The sequence below is a fragment of the Streptopelia decaocto genome, assembly GCF_964273445.1.
Source record: "Streptopelia decaocto genome assembly, chromosome: 23".
NCBI classification, from domain to species: domain Eukaryota; kingdom Metazoa; phylum Chordata; class Aves; order Columbiformes; family Columbidae; genus Streptopelia; species Streptopelia decaocto.
Genome location: NC_138678.1, coordinates 2,470,011 through 2,487,523, shown reverse-complemented (window position 1 = coordinate 2,487,523; position 17,513 = coordinate 2,470,011). Strand labels below are relative to the sequence as shown.

Here is a 17,513-nt window from a genome sequence, read left to right as displayed (position 1 = left end):
ATGGCCGGGGCGGCGGCGGGCGGCGGGGAGCTGCGGGCGGCGGCGCTGACGGGGGTGCGCACCGAGGGCACGGGGCCGCCCGGCGGGACCCCCCCGCCCCGCCACCGGGCGCTGCTGGCGGCACCGCGCCCCGGGACCGCCGCCCGCCCCGCCGGGCCCCAGCGCTGCTGCCGCCGCCGCCTGCAGAACTGTCTGTACAACGTGCTGGAGCGGCCCCGCGGGTGGGCCTTCGTCTACCATGTCTTCATGTGAGTACCAGCGTCACGGGGGGAGCGGGGCGGCTACCGGCTGCAGCGTCCCACCGCCCCGGGGCTGCTCCTGCCGCCGCTGCTCCCGGTGGGACGGCGGGTCCCGGCGCTGCCGCTGCCCGCTCGGACTAACGAGGAGCCGGGGACAGCCGTCCCTGCGAGCGAGTCCCGGCACCGGTTCCCCGGGCTCCTCCGGAGAAGTTTCTCCGGGAGCGTTTGGCGAAGGGGGACGCGCCGGCGGTGCCCGGTACGGCCCGGCAGCGGGGCCGGGGCGGTGGGAGCTGCGCGCTGGGGGCTCCGGTCCCGGCTGGGCCGGGGGCTGCGGCTCCGGTGCGAGGAGGTGAGCGGGTCCCCGGGGGACGGGACTCGCTCTCCGCGATGGCCGGATACAGAGAGCCCCTTCCTGGTGGCACCCAAACGGTCACCGTCCTGCTCTGCCGCTGTCTCCTGGCTGTATGTGTCCCCGGCTGGTGTCACCGAACCTGTGGGGAGCCTCAGAGGCGGAGAGTCCCCTGAAGGGGTGACAGGGCAGGTCCCCTGGGGTACCTGTAGCAGTGTTGGGATGCAGCAGTGCTCCCAGCCCAGCATCCCTGCAGCTGTGCCCAGTGGGATGGGGGAAAGCAGGGGATGGGTTTCTTGTCCCTGGTTAAAAGCTGCAAGCTGGCGGTGACAACTGTACCCCGAGAGCTGTGCCCATTCTGGGGTCATGGCTGCTGTTGGTCCCCGGCACTAGAACATCCCTCTCCAGAGATGAAGCCGGGGTGCTCGCAGGAGTGCGTCTGCTACCTGGCCTGGCTCAATGCGGTTTCGCGGGTTGTGCGGCGCTACTCCGGCTTTCCTTGCCGGACCTGGGAATTTGTTGGCTTTTCTGAAGCAGAATCTTCTCAGGGCCAAGTAACGAATTCACAAAAACCGGGGTTGTTTGCTCGGAGGGCTGTCGTGGGGCTGCAGAGCTGGGGTGCCGGTGACGCACCCGGAGGCTGTGGGCAGAGAAGGGAGCTCCGTGCTGGGGGTTGTTCTGGCTCAGGACCCCCACCCTGCTCTGGCTGCGCTGCTGGGACAGTGTCGGGACACCAGTGCTCCCAGCCATTGCCATGGGGAAGGAGGTGGTTTGCTTGGTGTGTGCACCGTGCTCCACAGACCCATGAGCCGAAAAACTGCCTCTCCCTCTGCGTTCAGGAGCGATAACGCGGTGCTGAGTCGTTAGCGGGGTGTGCGAGCTGGAGCTCGTTAGGAGGCAGGAAAGTGGGTCTTGCCTAAGTTAGCAGATTGAGGTGGCAGGATGAATTTGTCAGGAGATAAGAGGGCACCTGAGCTCCCCAGGGAGCCAGGAGAGGAGCCCGGGACCCATTTGTAACGCCTGCCGACACCTCCGCAGTCTGCTTCAGCAATAATACCTACGTTTGCAAATACCACCCTGGAAAGAGCTTTTCCTGCAAGGAATTAATAATGACAGCAGCCGAAACCTCCTGCTAGGGAAGGGGGATCTGACTTTTTTGTGTAAGTACTCGCTGGGCTCCGGAAAACAGATGCCACTGCTCATCTCACGGCCGAGATGCGTGTGCCCGAGCATCCTCCACCAGTTCTCCCTCCTGACCTGCATGTGTTGGCCTGGAAACAACCACACTGGACCAAAGAGCATCCCTTGCAGACCCCAACAAGCCCCGGGTCCCTCCTCTGCCTCCCCAACCGTGTCCGGCTCCTGTCACCTCTGGGACATGGGTTTTGCACAGGGGGAGCAGCGGGGACGGTGGCACAGCTCTGCCGGGGAGCGCGGGGCTCTTGCAGGCTCATCTGCTGAGCATGGACCCAATGGGGAGTCAATAGCAGGACCAAAACACCTTAAGCATTTAGCAGGACGGCGAGGATTTGTGTTTGCTTGCTCACTTAGTTTAAAAGCTGAGGTACGCTGCAGTCCTGCTGGGGACCCCCCAAAAGCGTGCGGGAAGATGCAAAGTGTGGACATCTGTGAAACCTTTCCTGTAAATGTGGTGGTGCAGTCACCTCTGTTCTCAGGAGTTATTTGTGCGCCTCAAAAGCTGAGGACTGTGTTTTTTAACAAAAAGAGGAGGAAGGTGTTACACGTGCTTTGGGGGAGACCGAGGCATGGGGAAGATGGAGCCCGTGGCCCAAGGTGACCCGAGCGCTGGTGACAGGACCTGTGCTCTGAGTCACTCCTGTGCGCTCCCCCCAGGCAGCCTGGCTGCGAGACAGCCCTGGAAACTGCTAAAATGGAAATACCCGCTGAGAAGCGAAGCGCTTCCCTCCCCGGAGCGATTTAGTGTCTGGGAACACGTAGCTGGGCTGAGCTGGTACCACTTATTGGACAAGTTCAGTCTCTTTCTGGTGGCAAATTGATCCCAAATAGCTCAGCTCCGGGCTGGGCTGGTGCTGCTGCACCTTGCAGGGTGGTTTGGTGGCTGCACCGTCTCTGCAGCCCCGAGCGTGACAGGGGCGTGCAAGCTGGTGTAAAGCGGGGTGAGGTGTGCGGTGTTGGCTCGCCAGCCCCATCACCTCCATCGGGGCTGTGGAAGCACACGCTTGGGCTTGGCCGGCTTGCAAAGCTCTGCCTTTCCCTCTCGAAATGAGAGTTTTTGCAGCTTACAGAGCAAATCTGGGAGTGTGACCAGAGCGTTAACCTAAAGACTTTACAGCCAGAAAGCAAATAAAAGCTTCTTTTTTCCCAATCTCCACCTCTTAAGCAAGCGGAAAGGCTGTTCCCATCCCCAGTTGGTGCCTTTTGCTCTGCGGTGCTGGGCAGAGCTGCTGCTCTGGGCTCGTGCTGGGACACAGGCACCACTGCCAGCCGGGGGGCTGCCCCCAAAGGGGTCTCCTCCAGCCCTGAGCTGCACTGCGGGGTTTCCAGTTCAAGCTGTTCCTCCCCATCCACCAGCATACGGCCAGGGGCTCTGGGAGCTGCTGCCCTGCTGGAAGCGGGGCTCTGGGAGCTGGTCTGGGTGGTTATGAAACTGCTGGGTGCACCAGCAGCTCAGCTCAGCACTTTTCCTTTTCCTAGAGGAATGCTTGAATAAAGAACAGTTTGACCTGGAGCAAATTAGGGAAGACTGAGCCGGCAGCACCAGGGAAAACCCGCAGCCCCCTGCCTGTAGCACTGACCTCTGGGCCAGTGGGATATGTGTCCCCCCCGCAGCATCTCACCCAGGTGCTGTTGAGTCGCTGGGATTTTATTTACCTTGTGAAGTGTCACCCTGTGCCTGGGACATGGAGGAGTTGGCAACGCGATGCTCAGAGGGTGCCCTGGGCAGGCATCCCCCAGCCCCAGCATTTGGTGCCGTTGGGTCCCCACGTTCGCTGTGGCGGGGCAGAGGGGTGGCAGCTCCCGGCAGAGCGCTGGGACAGTCCCCGAGCCAGCTCGGCACCGGGTGAGCGATGCCAGGCGCGGGCTGGGCGCGGGGCCCTGGGGAATCCCCGCTGGCTCGGGGCAGCGCCATGGGGGGGTGGTGGGTGCGGGGCAGCGGCTGGCGGGTCCCCCCGCGCTCCGGCCAGCTCCTGGCTGGGGACCAGGCTGCTGGCAGCCCAACCGTCCCACAGCTTCTCTGTGCTCGGCTCCCGTTCCAGGGAGCGCTGTGGTGGGCAGGGGGGCTCTGCCACCCCTGCCGCATCCCTCCGTCTTGCCGCATCCCTCCGTCACCGCTTGGCAAGCGGAAAAGCCCTTTCCTCACCGCACCAGGGATTTGCCACCGTGTTGAGTGCCCGCAGCAGCCCCAGCCCAGGCTTCTGCCAATCCCCCCAGGGCTGTTTGATGGGCTGGAGCCCTGAAGGGTTTGCAGAGAAATTCCTTCATCCCCTGCTTGATGCCAGCACTGCCAGCTCAGTAGAAATCTCTTGAATTATGCTCTGTGCTTTTACTTGCTGGCCCTGGCATCTCCCGCAGTGGCTGGTTTGGTGACTGTCGAACCCAAATCCTGCGCTCAGGTGGCCAAAATAAAAGGGGCCGGGGATGCTGTGCCCTTCGGGCAGTGGGGCTGCCTCGCTCACCTTGCCTGGGCTTGAAATGGGAGCTGGGTTTGGGGGCAATGCCAGTGGGGAGAGGAGCCGGCACAGCAGTTTCCCCAGCCCGATGCGGTGTCACCGGGGCATAAAATTAAGCAACTTTGGCGCAACATGAAACTGTGCATTGATTTTTCTTTTCTTTCTTTATTTATTTTCTCCTCTCCCCTCTTGCTGTTCCTATCACATCCCCCAGCCCGGAGCAGGAGGTGGCAGTTTGGGTGCCTGCAGCTTATTGATCCCTCCAAGCAGTGGGGGTCAGAGTGGGGCTGAGCGAGTGCCCAAACCTGCCCCTCTGCCTGTGGGTGCTTCTGCCGCCCATGCAAGATGTTGGGGTCTCAGCCTGACCTGACTTTTTGGGGCCACTTGTGTCCCTGTCCCCTGCGGAGTACCAGGGTGCTGGAGGGTGGGGGTGGCCCTGATCCCTCTCCTGGGGTGCAAAGCCCATTGGGCATCTGCAAACACGCTGTTTTTTTGTCCCCCCCGTTCAGCCATCTCCTTGCCAGAATGATTCAAGAGCAAAACTATCTCGGCCGCTCCGTGTGAGCGTCTTGGCACCGTCCGCGGGAGCCTTGTGACCGGGCTCCCCATGGGGACCGCGGGGCGGTGGGTGACGTGGGGGTGCAGACGGGCAGTGCGAGGGTGATGGGTGATGCCAGCTGCGGGTTTTGCTCACCAAAACACAAAGGTGGGGTGGCCAGGTGATCGTGGGGAGATGCCCGGTGATTTTGTGCTGCTCCTCTCTGTGGCGTGGGCAGGAGCGCGGCGCGGGTTGGACCCTGCCATGGTTACGGGTGCAAACAGCCACACTATGCCCCGGTTATTTATATCCCCCGGAGCAGCCAGGCTGCCCGCTCCACCTCTCCTGAAGGGCTGCCGGGGCAAGGGACGGGGGATTTATAAGACACGCTGTTTATACAGCTGCAGACGGTGCGCGGGGAGCTGAACCTCCAGGGCTGGGGAGGCTGGAGGGCGAAATATGGTCCCCATCCCTGTTCTTGTCCCCACTGGAGCTGAACTTGGGCAGTTTTGACCCAAACAGCCCTTTCCCGCGGTGGGACAGCCCGTGCCATGGGGACCCGCCAGAGCCGTGACGGGAGCTGTGCCCTTTGCCAGGAGCTGTTTGCTCGCTCGTCCCTGAGCTGTTTATCCTGTGGCGCGTGGTGTTTTCCTTCCGCTGAGTTATTGCCGGGCTGTCAGCACAAACCTCCCTGACCCCGCCTGTGCCCCCGCCGCGGGGCTTGCTTGCAGGGGGAGAGCGAAGCGGGGTCTGGGGGTACCCAGCATCACCCCCAAATTCTCAGCCTGGACACTGGTCCCGTGCCGGGGCTGGGGGTGCAGCCTGGCTGAGCATCCCTGTCCCATCGGCACCGGGTGCTGCAGCACAGCTTTGCCCAGGCTGGCCCGGCATGCAGCCCGTTTCCCCAGGGCTGTTTGGGCGGGTGCTGGGTGCCGGCCGGTGCCCCCATGCCCGGTGTTTCTCCTCGCCAGCCCGGGCTGACCTGGCCCGGTTCCCCTGTGCTCAGCAGCTTTCCTGGCTCACCTGTTCCTCCGCGGCACCGCGCTGCCCGTGCGGGCAGCAGCATATGGCAAAGTGCGCTCTAATGAAGATTAATGTGAGGAGATTCGCCTTCTCCAGCCCGGACCCCCGCCAGGTTTTAATTATTGTTTTGGGGAGGAGTGATCCTGCAGACAGGCGTTGCTCCTGCAGAGGTGAGAACACCCGGAGGGGTCTCATCCCCGTGTCCCCTCCTGTGCGGGGACATGTGCGGGGGCAGCAGGAGCCCCTGGGGGCAGTGGAAGGTTTATTGGGGAGAGCTGATGCACCAGCTCAGCAACAGCAGCATCTGCTCCTGCCGTCCCCTGGGATGAAGGGGAGCAGGGATGCAGCGAGGCTCCCGTCCCCCCATCCCTGCCCCAGCTCCTTTTTTCTTGGCAGAGCTCTTTTTAATATTTCTCTTCCCCTTCTTGGTGGGTGGGCAGAGCAGTGAATTGGGGAGGGGGAGCCCAGCACGGCACGGTGTTGGATGGAGAGGTCGGCCGAGCCCTCGGTGCGGGGCAGAGCTGCTGAGAGCAGCACTTCAGCCCCGGCGGGGGACAAGGCGGGGGGACACGGCCCGTTCCTGGCTCCCCGAGATGCCTTCAGGCACCTGACCCTTTCCCTAAGCCGCTTAGGCGCAGCCGGGGCGTTTGCCAGGCTTTACAAGTTAATTCCTAGCAGGTGATGTGTTCCCAGCGAGTTTCTTTGCCAGCCCCCCAGCGGGGCCTCGCATGCCCGAATCCTTCCCCAAGTCCCATGGGATGCTGGGGGGATCTGGGCAGGAGGCGTTTGTACCCTGGGGGTGTGGGTTTCCGTCACCCCCCCCGTGACACGGCTTTACCAACCAGCCCCATTGCTCCTGGTGCTGCTGTGGGGACAGGTGACAAGTGAGGCTCCGGCTTGGTGCAAAGGCACCGTGACTCGCTGCCACCCACAGCGTGTCCCCGTGGGAGCCGCGTGTCCTCAGCCACCAGAGACCCCCCCTCCCCGCTCCCCGTCCAGGACGAGAGGCACAAATCTTTGCAGGCTGGGAGATTTCTGCCTTCCCTTCTGCTTTGTGCTCCGCTGCCCGTGTAATTGCCTGCTAAATCCTGATTGTATAAGCTTTATTGCTGATGGTGCACGAAGCAGAAAGGCTCTGCTCTGGGCTGCTCAGCCAGCTCTTGTTTTGCTCCTCGGACCAAACGCTGTGACGGGGGGACGGTGACTGGCTCAGTGCTCCCCGCCTGTGCCACCGCCTGTGCCATCGCCTGTGCCACCGCCTGTGCCATCGGCTGCCGGAGGAGTTAACGGCAGAACTGCTGTGCTGGAGGAAAGGGGCTTGATTAATAATTCAGAGGGAGAAAGAACTGGCTCCAGCCTTCTGCTTTGCAGCTGGGGAGTGCAGGACAGTGTCGGGACTGCGACACCCGCCAGTGCTGTAGCTGGCACGTGGTGTGTCACTCCAGCTCTCCCTTCTCTTGTTCCTCGGGGTTTCTCTGCCTTCAGTCCCATCTCTAATTTCCTCTTGCAGCGTTTTTGGGGAAGGGGACCTGCCTGTCCCCTGGAGGCTGGGATTTGAGCTGGGTGGCACCCCCTTGCCCCACTGTGTGGGCACAGGGCCCTTGGCAGCCCCCTCAGCCCTGCCCAGGTTTGCAGAGGCACACACTTTGGGTTTGGGGTGTGCATGTGTCCCCAGGCTCCCCACACCCCCAGTACTCCATCTCCGAATCGTGTCCCCTTGGCTGGGTGGTCCCACAGGGGACACAGCGTTGTCCCATATGGGTCGGGTTTGGTGCCCGGAGTCCCCCATGGCATTATGGACGCGGCTCCGGCGGAGTGACGGCCCTTTGCACGCCATCACGTGGGCCGGTGGCACAAGCACTCTGCTTTCCATTTTTAGAATCGCTGGATCAGGGGAAAAAATGTATTTTTGGAGTTTGATTTGCTTCAGCTTCAGAATCTATTTTTTTTTTTCCCCCCTCCTTATTTTAAATGGGCCAAAGCCCCTCGTGTCTTAACGCGGCTCTGGAGGACGGAGCCCCAGAGCAGCTCCCCGGTAACTCTTCTCACAGTTGTCTCTTCCTGGGTGTCCCCATGTCCCTGGCAGGTCCCCACAGTGTCAGTGATGCTGGGGACAGTCAGGAGAAGCTCTGGTGCCTCTTCTGCAGCAGCAGGGGTGCAGGACACCCCCTCTCCCTCCCCGTCTTTAATTAGCGGTGGTTTTCCCAAGGGTCCTGCCATGGCCTCGGTGCCCTGGACCAGAGAGGTGCATCCCGGTGCTGTGGCAGAGTTCAGGCACAGCGCTGTCTCTGCATCCATGGGCAGCGGCTCCTGGGCTCCCGAACTGCTCCATGCCACCATCTAGGGGCAAACCATGTCTCCGGTGGCTCAGCCACGGCCACCGAGGTCTCAGCTTGGGGGGACAGGCTGCAAGCGGGGTCAGCGCTGCGGGCTGGGCTCCCCCTGCCCGGCCCTGATCCCTGCGCTGACACGTTCTCGTTCCAGATTCCTCCTCGTCTTCAGCTGCCTGGTGCTGTCGGTCTTCTCCACCATCCAGGAGCACCAGAAACTGGCCAACCAGTGCCTCTTTATCCTGGTAAGTGGGAAGTCGCTTGGACTCCCCCTCCCCACATTGCACCCCAAGAGACTTGGACAAGTCATGGACAAAACCCCTCCAACCCCTTCCCCATCCCGAATTTTGTTATTGATCATTGGTGTTAACAATGGCAGCCTCTCCACTTCGGGGAGAAGCTGCAGGGTGGCCACGCTGCTGTTAGTGTCCCCATGCTTGGGGTGGCCCGACACCACAGCCAGACCTCCGTGGAGCAGAGAGGCATAAACACTAGAAAAGGCAAGGCAGGAGGGGCTAAAATAGGCAACTTTCCCCCAAACTGTCAGAAAGAGCTGACGCTGGAGTTCTTCCGAGTGATGGAGACTAAATTGGGAAGGTCCTTTTGACTTTCCCACGAGTAAGCAGAACGGGGGCTTGTTTGTGCGGGAGGTAGGAGGACAATGCTGACGGCGGAGGAAAAGGACCCAGCTCGGTGGGAGCTGGCGCAGGTAGGAGAGCCGGGATGCTCACACGGGCTCGACGGCTGCAGCTCCCGTCTTGCTGCCCTGATTCCCCCGGGCTGGCTCCGACCAGGGCTGTGTCAGGGCCTTGGGAGGGACACCATGTCCCCTCTACACCCTCCTCAACATGAATATGTCATTTTGCAGCCCGAAGGCCAGAGCTGAGCCCCCTCCCCATCTCACCCTCCTATCCCCCCCGTTCCCCCCGGCAGGAGTTTGTCATGATCGTGGTGTTCGGCATGGAGTACATCATCCGCGTTTGGGCGGCCGGCTGCTGCTGCCGCTACCGGGGCTGGCGGGGACGGTTCCGCTTTGCCAGGAAGCCCTTCTGCGTTATAGGTACTGTGGCGCAGCACAGGGATTTGGGGGCTTGCGGCATCACCCATGCACCCCTGACCCTCGCCATCCCTTAGATTTCATCGTCTTCATCGCCTCGGTGGCCGTCATCGCTGCCGGCACCCAGGGCAACATCTTCGCCACCTCGGCGCTGCGCAGCATGCGGTTCCTGCAGATCCTGCGCATGGTGCGCATGGACCGGCGCGGCGGCACCTGGAAGCTGCTGGGCTCCGTTGTCTATGCCCACAGCAAGGTGAGGGCGTGGGGTCCCACCACAGCCCCCCCAACACCTCCCTGAGCCCCTCTCACCACCCCCGCCCCGGCAGGAGCTCATCACCGCCTGGTACATCGGCTTCCTGGTGCTCATCTTCGCCTCCTTCCTCGTCTACCTGGCTGAGAAGGATGCGAACGCCCAATTTGCCACCTACGCTGACTCCCTGTGGTGGGGCACGGTAAGCTCGGCCGCCGCGGCCCCCCAGCCCCGGGAGGGGACGAGGAGGGGGGGAGCTCCCTCCAGGCCTCCCCCTGCTCTGCCCCCGGGCAGGTCACCCTCACCACCATCGGCTACGGGGACAAGACGCCGCAGACGTGGCTGGGACGGATGCTGGCGGCCGGCTTCGCCCTGCTCGGCATCTCCTTCTTCGCGCTGCCCGCAGTGAGTAGGATGGGGAGACGGTCCCTGCGCCTCCTACCCTGCAGGAATCGGGGAGAAAGGGGAAAAATCCACCCCTGAGGCAGGAGGGTGCCCTGGCTGGCGGTGGTGGCGTGGCTGGCACCCACAGATCCTGTCCCCTGCTGTCCCCAGGGGATCCTGGGCTCTGGCTTCGCCCTCAAAGTGCAGGAGCAGCATCGGCAGAAGCACTTTGAGAAGAGACGAACTCCAGCAGCCAACCTGATCCAGGTAGCGCGGGGCTGGTGCATCCCATCACGGGCATGTCCCCCCATCTGCTCTGCCTGTCCCTGCCTGCTGCAGGCAGGACCCCAATGCCAACCCCAAACCTGGCAGCTGGTTCCTTTGGCTCTGCCCAAGGGGATGGAGGAGTCGGCAGGGGGTCTCGCTGATCTCAGACCCCACTGCCCGTGGGCTCTTGCTCCCATACAGTCTGCCTGGCGCTTGTACTCTACGGACGGCAGCCGGCTGTACCTGACGGCTACCTGGTGTTACTATGACAGCCTCCTGCCCGCCTTCAGGTAGGCAGGGTGGGCGCTGCGGGGTTCCTGTGAGTCCCTGTGGGGTCCCAGGGTGACAAGTGACGGGGGCAGCCCCTGCCACGATGTGAAGCCACCAATGGCTCGGTGGGGCCGAGCAGCATGGACACCGTGTTCAGCCCCGGGACACTGGGGCACAGCGTCTGCCGAACACCCAGCACCCTCCTCCATCCCCACCATCCCCAGCACCCATCCCACACATCCATAGCCTTCCTCCAGCACCGCCGCGGGGAGAGGATGGTGGCACCGGCCGTGGGGACCTCGTGGCCGGGGGCAATGGAGCTGCAGCCGTCTGGGAGGTCCGAGCGCAGCAGAGCAGATGGAGCCGGGCAGTCTGGAGGGGAGCCCTGTGCCCCCTCCTTGCCGCGCTGTCCCCTCCTGTGGCCACTGCGATGTTGCCACCATGGATGGATCAAGGACTCTCTGAAGCTTTTCCAGATGCCCCTTGTTTTCCCATCACGCTGAACACGCTGGTGTCTGCCCTTCGGTCCCTGTCCCAGCAGCAGGACCTGCCAGCGCCCTGCCTGTCCCTGCCTGTGCGTCCTGACCCCGCTGTGGCCCCGTGTTTCTTTGCAATGACAAATTCACTCTTCCCTTTCACTCTTTATTTTTTCAAAGACAAGGCTCTTAACAGCCGAAGCAGCGAGTCCCTCTGGTCCCTGAGATGTGGCTTCCTGAGCATCATTGCATTGGGCAATCCCAGCGGGGACATCGCGGGGGGCTCTGCGGCCCCTCCTGCTGTGCCAGGACCTGTTTGTCCAGCAGCGGGGAGCTGGCATGGGCACAGGGGTCCAACCCCTCCGCTTGTGCCCAAGCTCTGTGGGACCCTTTCCCAGTGTCCCCCTCCCAGCACTGTCACCCCCAGGTCGGCAGCACCAAGTCAGAGCTGTTAAGAAACCATCTTGAAAGAAATTGCTGGTTTTTGCTTCTTGTTTCTCCTTCTTATGTTGCTCTGGTTTTGCTTTGCTTTGCTTTGCACAGAGGAGGACCCAGCTCTGCTCAGCCTTGGTTTGCTCATCTCCTTTGCGTTGGAAAGTTTAATTTCTCCATGTTTTTATTTAACCCCAACCTCAGAGAGCTGGTCCTAATGTTTGAGCATTTGCACCGAGTCCGCAACGGAGGATTTAGGAATTCAGAGGTGAAAAAATTCCCCGACGGAGCCCCACCGCCTTATCACTCCTTCACCCCTGGCCAGAAAAGCATCAGCCCTGCGGCTTGTCCAGGGGACAGGTAGGAGGGTGCAGCCCCACGGCCCCACGTTCTCTCTGTCTGCTGTCCTCTGCTCGTCTGTCTGCCTGTGGTGCCACCGCGGTGCCCGTCACCGTGGACGGACTCTGAGCTCTTGTATCGTTGTGAAGCCTCTTGCAACATTCAGCTCCACCTTTCTGCCCTTCTCCATGTGGCCGCGGCACCGGGACCTTGCACAGGGGGACAAAACGTGGCCAGAAATGAGCCTGTGATGGCAATTCTGCATGCCGGTGGGGCTGCGTGGCCCTGCTGCAGAGCCAGGCGGGGAGCAAAACCCGCTTCCCCCGGTCTGAGATGGGCTTCGTGTGCCCACAGCAGTGGGGAGCAGCGGTGCCAAGCTGCCCCTGCACCGACAAGAAGAGATGAGGGTTCGCAGCTGCCACGCTGCTGGTGGCAGCTGCTTGTGCACCGTGTCCCTGGTCCCCTCCGGGTGAAGAGCATCCCGGAGATGCCAGTGTGCCATGCAGGACATCAGCACGGTGCAGGGCTTTGGGACAGCGTCAGGGTTAGGTGTGGAGAGGCAGTGGTGTTGTGCCTCAGTTTCCCCTGTGGAGCTGGACACAGAGCTGTGGGAGCTCTGGCGTGGCGTGGGGATGTGCTGAGCTGTGGGGCTGCGGCTGCCCTGCTATGGGGCTGGGGGGACCTGCTCCCCCTGTGCGCATCGAGGTGAGTACGGGCTTGGGGGGCTCCTCCTGGTGAGCAGCCAGGACCTGGCACGAGAGGGACTGTGACCCCCTGGCCATCCCACCCAGGGGGGCCCGAGCCTCCCCCCATCTCCTCCGCGAGCATCACCTCTCATAACATCTCATCTTCTCTCTCTCCTCCCCTCTCCTGCTCACCCTCCTCCTCTCCATCCCCCTGATCTCCCCCACACCTTTTCTGCCCCCCAAACCTTTTCTGCCCCCCCATCCACCCCCAAGCCTGAAGGAGGAGGACGTGCAGCCCCACAAGTGCTTACGCCTCAGGTAACGTTTCCCCCCGGCCGTGGCTGCTGCCTGTCCTGTCCTGTCCTCCCGCAGGGGACAAGGGTCCATGGGGACAAGGGTATGCACGTGCTGTTACCAAATCACTTTTTTTTGCAGAGTTTTGCCACTGAGAAACCGGACTTTTGTTGGCCAGACAGGCATTAGTCTTTATGCAGGACCTACACAAACAACTTTGCTTGTGCTTCTTGCCCCTGCAGCGGAGGGGGAGCACCGTGCCCAGGTCCGGTGCAGCGGGCGATGCTCACCGGCGGCGGGCAGGGACCCTGTGCCTATGGGCTGGGGTGCCAGCGTGGCCAGGGGGGTCGGAGACGCGGTCACTGGGGATGTTCCGCTCCCTCCCGGCCCTGGGCTAACTCTGCTTTTCTCCTGTGTCTCTGCCCTGACCCTTCAGCCAGATCTTTAGTGGTAAGAGGAGGCTCTTGCGGACGTGGGGCACGTGGAGACGGAGGTACTGCGGCCGCTGCCTGCCCGTCCCGCTGCCTGCCCGTCCCGCTGCCTGCGCCGGGCAGCCGCAGGCTGGGGAGCGGTGGGGTGCATGGTGCCCGTGGGGCAGAGGGGGTCGGGGGTAAGGCGGAGGGCATGGAGGTCGAAGGATGGTCCTTGCGCAGGGCACGGGGGTCTGTGCACAGCCTGGGCTGAGCTGGCTGCCCCCACTGCCCCCCACTGCCTCAGTTTCCCCCTGCATGCAGCATGGATGAGCCCAGTCCCTTGGTTGTGCCTGGATTGCCGCATCCAGCGATGGCAAACTGCGGCACTTGAATAAACCCCATGGCATGTCTGTCCCGCAGCCTGGAACCCCCCAGGTGTTCCCCTTCCCTGTGCCACCAACTGCTGGGGCTTGTGGCAGCTCTGCTTGCACGGAACCAGCTCACCAGCAGCCATGGGGGGAGCTGGGAGCCCTGTGTCCTGCCTGTGTCCCCACCTTGTCCCATGACTCCTGGCTGGGAATCCGGGGGTGTCCCTGCACACCTGTTGTGCACCGGGTGTGAGGTTTGCTCCGTGTTCGCCGCTTCCTCTGCTGGTGGTGCTGTGCGTCTGCTTGGCCTCCTTGCACGTCTCAGGGTGTGCCTGTGGTCCCACCTCACACGAGAGGCAGCACCAGATGGTGGTTTTGTGTAGGTCCTACATAAATGACGCCTGTTGTCCCCCACAGCCCAGCGGGGTGGCTGGTTTCGGGAGCAGAGCTGGTGTTAGGGCAGGAGGGGGGCTGCTCTGCTCCCCACCCAAGCAGAGCCTCAATTTGGTGGTGCAGCCCGGAGGAGGAAGAGGAGGAGGATGAAGGGGCCTGGCCAGGTGCCCCAGGACCCCCTGTGACAGCGGGGACAGGACAGGAGCAGCGCCCCACAGGGCTGGTTGCTGGTGACTGTGCTTTGTGTCGTGCCTGTCTCTCCATCCTCTCCCTGTCTCCTCTTTTCTCTGCTTTTGGGGTAAAAAAAAGGTGTTTAAAGGAGTAACCCTGGAGCTGCTCCTGGCCTGGCTGGCACCTGAGCTTGTGCCCATGGCGTGCTGGGGGCTCTCTGTGAGCTCAGCACAGCCCCCCATCCTCACCCCCACTGTGATGGGCACATTGTGTGCCCGCAGTGGGATCTGCTCTCCCTCATCCCCATCCCTGTCCCGCGGTGCCCGCACACCTCTGACACCACCTGCCCCCTTGTCCCGTGCAGCAACAAGATGGGCATCAAGGACCGCATCCGGCTGAGCAGCCGGGGCCGGCAGCAGCTGGGCCCCCCCCTGCACCGCTCCCCCAGCACCGAGGACATCCCCGAGGCCTCCAGCCCCACCAAGGTGCAGAAGAGCTGGAGCTTCAATGACCGGACCCGCTTCCGTGCGTCCCTCAGGCTCAAGCCACGGACCCCGGTCGAGGGTGAGCCCTGGGGACCCCGGCTGTGGGGTCACACTGGTGGGCTGTGGGGGTTTTGGGGGGGTATGGGGGGCAGCGCTCGGTCTCTGCCACCCACACACTCTTGCACCCACAGCCGACTGCCCACCGGAGGACAGCGGCGAGGAGAAGGGCTCCCACTGTGACCTGACCTTCGAGGACATCATGCCATCGGTGAAGACCCTCATCCGGGCTGTCAGGTGAGACCGTCCCCTCCGGTGTTCCCCAGTGTCCCCAGCTCCTGCGCAGCTCTTGGCCCTTGGCAACAAGGGGACATGTCCAGAGAGCCCCAGTCCAGCCCATGGTGGTGGCCAAGGTGGGCAGGGAGCAGGGTGGCTTGTGGCTCAGCCCCGCATGGGGACGGTGACTTTGCTTTGCATGTGCCCTCCCCCTCACCCCCAAGTGTGGAGCCCCCAGCCCTCCCCAGTGTCCTGCAGCCAGTCCGGTGTCCCTGCAGGATCCTCAAGTTCCTGGTGGCCAAGAGGAAGTTCAAGGAGACCTTGCGTCCCTACGATGTCAAGGATGTCATCGAGCAGTACTCGGCCGGTCACCTCGACATGCTGGGCAGGATCAAGAGCCTTCAGATGCGGTGAGCTGCCCCAAATTTGTGGGGCAGGGAGCTCGGGGATCCTCTTGGTCTCCCCTCACTAGTGGGAGGAGCGCTGGGCCATCGCGATGGGTGGGACATGTCCCAGGAGCCCGTCCCCATCCCTTGTGGTCTCACATACCCTCTGGTCCCTGGGAGTGATGCGCTGTGTCCCCTCCCTCCCTGCCAGCGTGGACCAGATTGTGGGCAGGGGGGGCCTTGCCACAGACAAGAAGACACGGGAGAAGGGGGAGAAACCGGCGCTGGAGACGGAGCTGGTGGACGAGCTCAGCATGATGGGGCGCGTGGTCAAAGTGGAGAGACAGGTCAGGAGGGGACACCGCTGGGGACCATGTCAGTGTGCCTGCAGGATGGGGGGAGCTGGGACCCCCGTGTCCCGTCCCTGTGGGAGCGCCGTGCTCACCCTGCCCAACTCACAGGTGCAGTCCATCGAGCACAAGCTGGACCTGCTGCTCGGCCTCTACTCCCAGTGCCTGCGCAAAGGCTCCGTCAACTCCTTCAGCCTGGCCGCCGTGCAGGTGCCCCCGCACGAGCCCGACATCACCTCCGACTACCACAGCCCCGTGGACCACGAGGACATCTCGATCTCTGCCCAGACCCTCAACATCTCCAGGTCGGCCAGCACCAACATGGACTGAGCGCAGAGGCAGCGGGACGGATCCTGCCGGGATGCGGGAACAGCTGTGGTATCGCCCGGTCCCCTCCAGCCGTGTCCCTCGCCCTGTTACTTGAACCGAGTCTGCCTTTGCGGGGACGTGGCTGCGGAGGGTGCCCATGCTGGGGATGCGGTGGGAGCCCGTGGCACTGTGGCACGGCCAGACCACACTCCTGGGATGCTCCTGCCTTCCCGGGGGGTGAGATCCCCCAGCTCCTGGGGGCTTGAGTGCTCCCCAGCCATGGCAGGGACACCCCAGCCCTTGGGACATGTCCAGCTCCCCAGGAGGGTCCTGCATGGTCCCCTGGGCCACTACCAGCTATGCAAGGCTCCATTTTCCGCTGCCGGTGCTGAGCAGGGGTGTTGGGGCACAACCCACTGTGGTTTTACCTGCATTGCTTGGGGTCAGGGCAGCAGTGGGGGACCCCTGGGAGGGAGAATGGGGGGTCTGTTCCCCCTCACCCTCTGTTTCCCTGCTTGCAGGGCTGCAGCTGCACCTCTAGAAGCACAGCAGAGCCTCTGCCTGCCCGTGCATGCTCCCAGGGCAATATATATATAGGAGATATATATATATATATTTATGCAATAATGTCTTAATATGCAAGACCCCCATGAAAAGCAACTCGTGGGGACATAGGCAATAAGCAACCCCCCCTTACCAGCACAAAGGGCTGGATCCTGCTCCCGTGGGGACCTACCTGGGTGCCCTGGGCGCTCGGGGCCAGGTGACAAACCTCCACTCAAGGGTGGCAGGAGGAAGGGATGCAGGCACAGCCGTTGGGGACGGTGGTCCCCAAGGAGCATCCTTCCCTCTCATGTCCCAGACCCTGCTCTTGCTTAGAGGATTCCTTCCCAGATGGGTCCTGCGGTGCTCAGTTTGTCCCTCCCAATGTCCCCATCCCCTCTGTGACCTGGGGAGCACGGGCTGGGCCTGGGGTTGACTGCCTGGTGGGGACAGAGCCGTGTTGGCTGTGCCTCCTTGCATGCTGCCCCTAGCAGAGCCACGGCAGCTCCTGTGCTGCCCTGATCCCAGCCCTGGGACTGGTTTCCAGTCCCACAGTGCTGGGCTGAGCTGGGCTGGAAGCGATCATGGTAGTGCCAAAGTTTGCCAAAGTGGGGGTCCTGGGGAGGGGCTTGGCAGCGACACCTGCATGGTGGATCTTACCTGGGCTGGGGGGGACACCCCTGAGCCCCTCGCTGCTGCCAGCATGGCCCCTCCCTGGGCTTCGGACTGTGGGATTTGCACCCCCTTTCCCAAGCCCCCCCTGTGCCTCTGCTCCCGGCAGCAGGGACCCCCCCACCCTGCTCGTTTTTCTTGCCTTGTTAGTGCATGTGGCCAGAGCCGCTGGCAGCCCCCCTGCTCCTGCACCACCCTGGCCCCCTCCCTTCGCCCCAGGGGTGCCCGTGTCCCTGGGCTGTGGGGCAGCGATGCCGTGAGGACACAAGGGGACAGCTGGGTGCCGTGGGTTGGTGCGTGGGTGCTGTGGGTGCCATGCGAGAGCTTCGCACGCAGGAACTAACTCGTAGGAGCCTCCCCGGCGCTGGCTGGTCCCTGCAGAATGCCCCAGCCAGCGGTAGTTACCTCACTTGATTAACTTATTAACTTATTTGTTTCATTAAAATTTGGAGTAGAGGCTGCCTGCCTGCCTGCTCTCTCTCTCCCGGCTCTCCCGAGAGGTGGCACTCCAGTCCTGCCGCCGAGTGCCGTGGCCGGAGGACCCAGGCATCCAGCCAGGGGAC

General features: G+C 62.8%; 1 protein-coding gene across 1 annotated transcript; it reads left to right on the top strand.

The window, feature by feature from the left end:
• On the top strand, nt 1–15,756 carry KCNQ4 (potassium voltage-gated channel subfamily Q member 4; the record flags this gene model as incomplete). The annotated part of the gene is made up of 14 exons (XM_082071384.1): nt 1–248; nt 8,287–8,377; nt 9,066–9,192; nt 9,267–9,442; nt 9,516–9,641; nt 9,734–9,844; nt 9,995–10,090; nt 10,292–10,380; nt 11,473–11,628; nt 14,297–14,496; nt 14,609–14,711; nt 14,969–15,100; nt 15,288–15,423; nt 15,538–15,756. 14 exons carry the CDS (start codon nt 1–3, stop codon nt 15,754–15,756), a joined length of 2,010 nt encoding a protein of 669 aa, XP_081927510.1.
• Nucleotides 15,757–17,513: the final 1,757 nt, after the last annotated feature.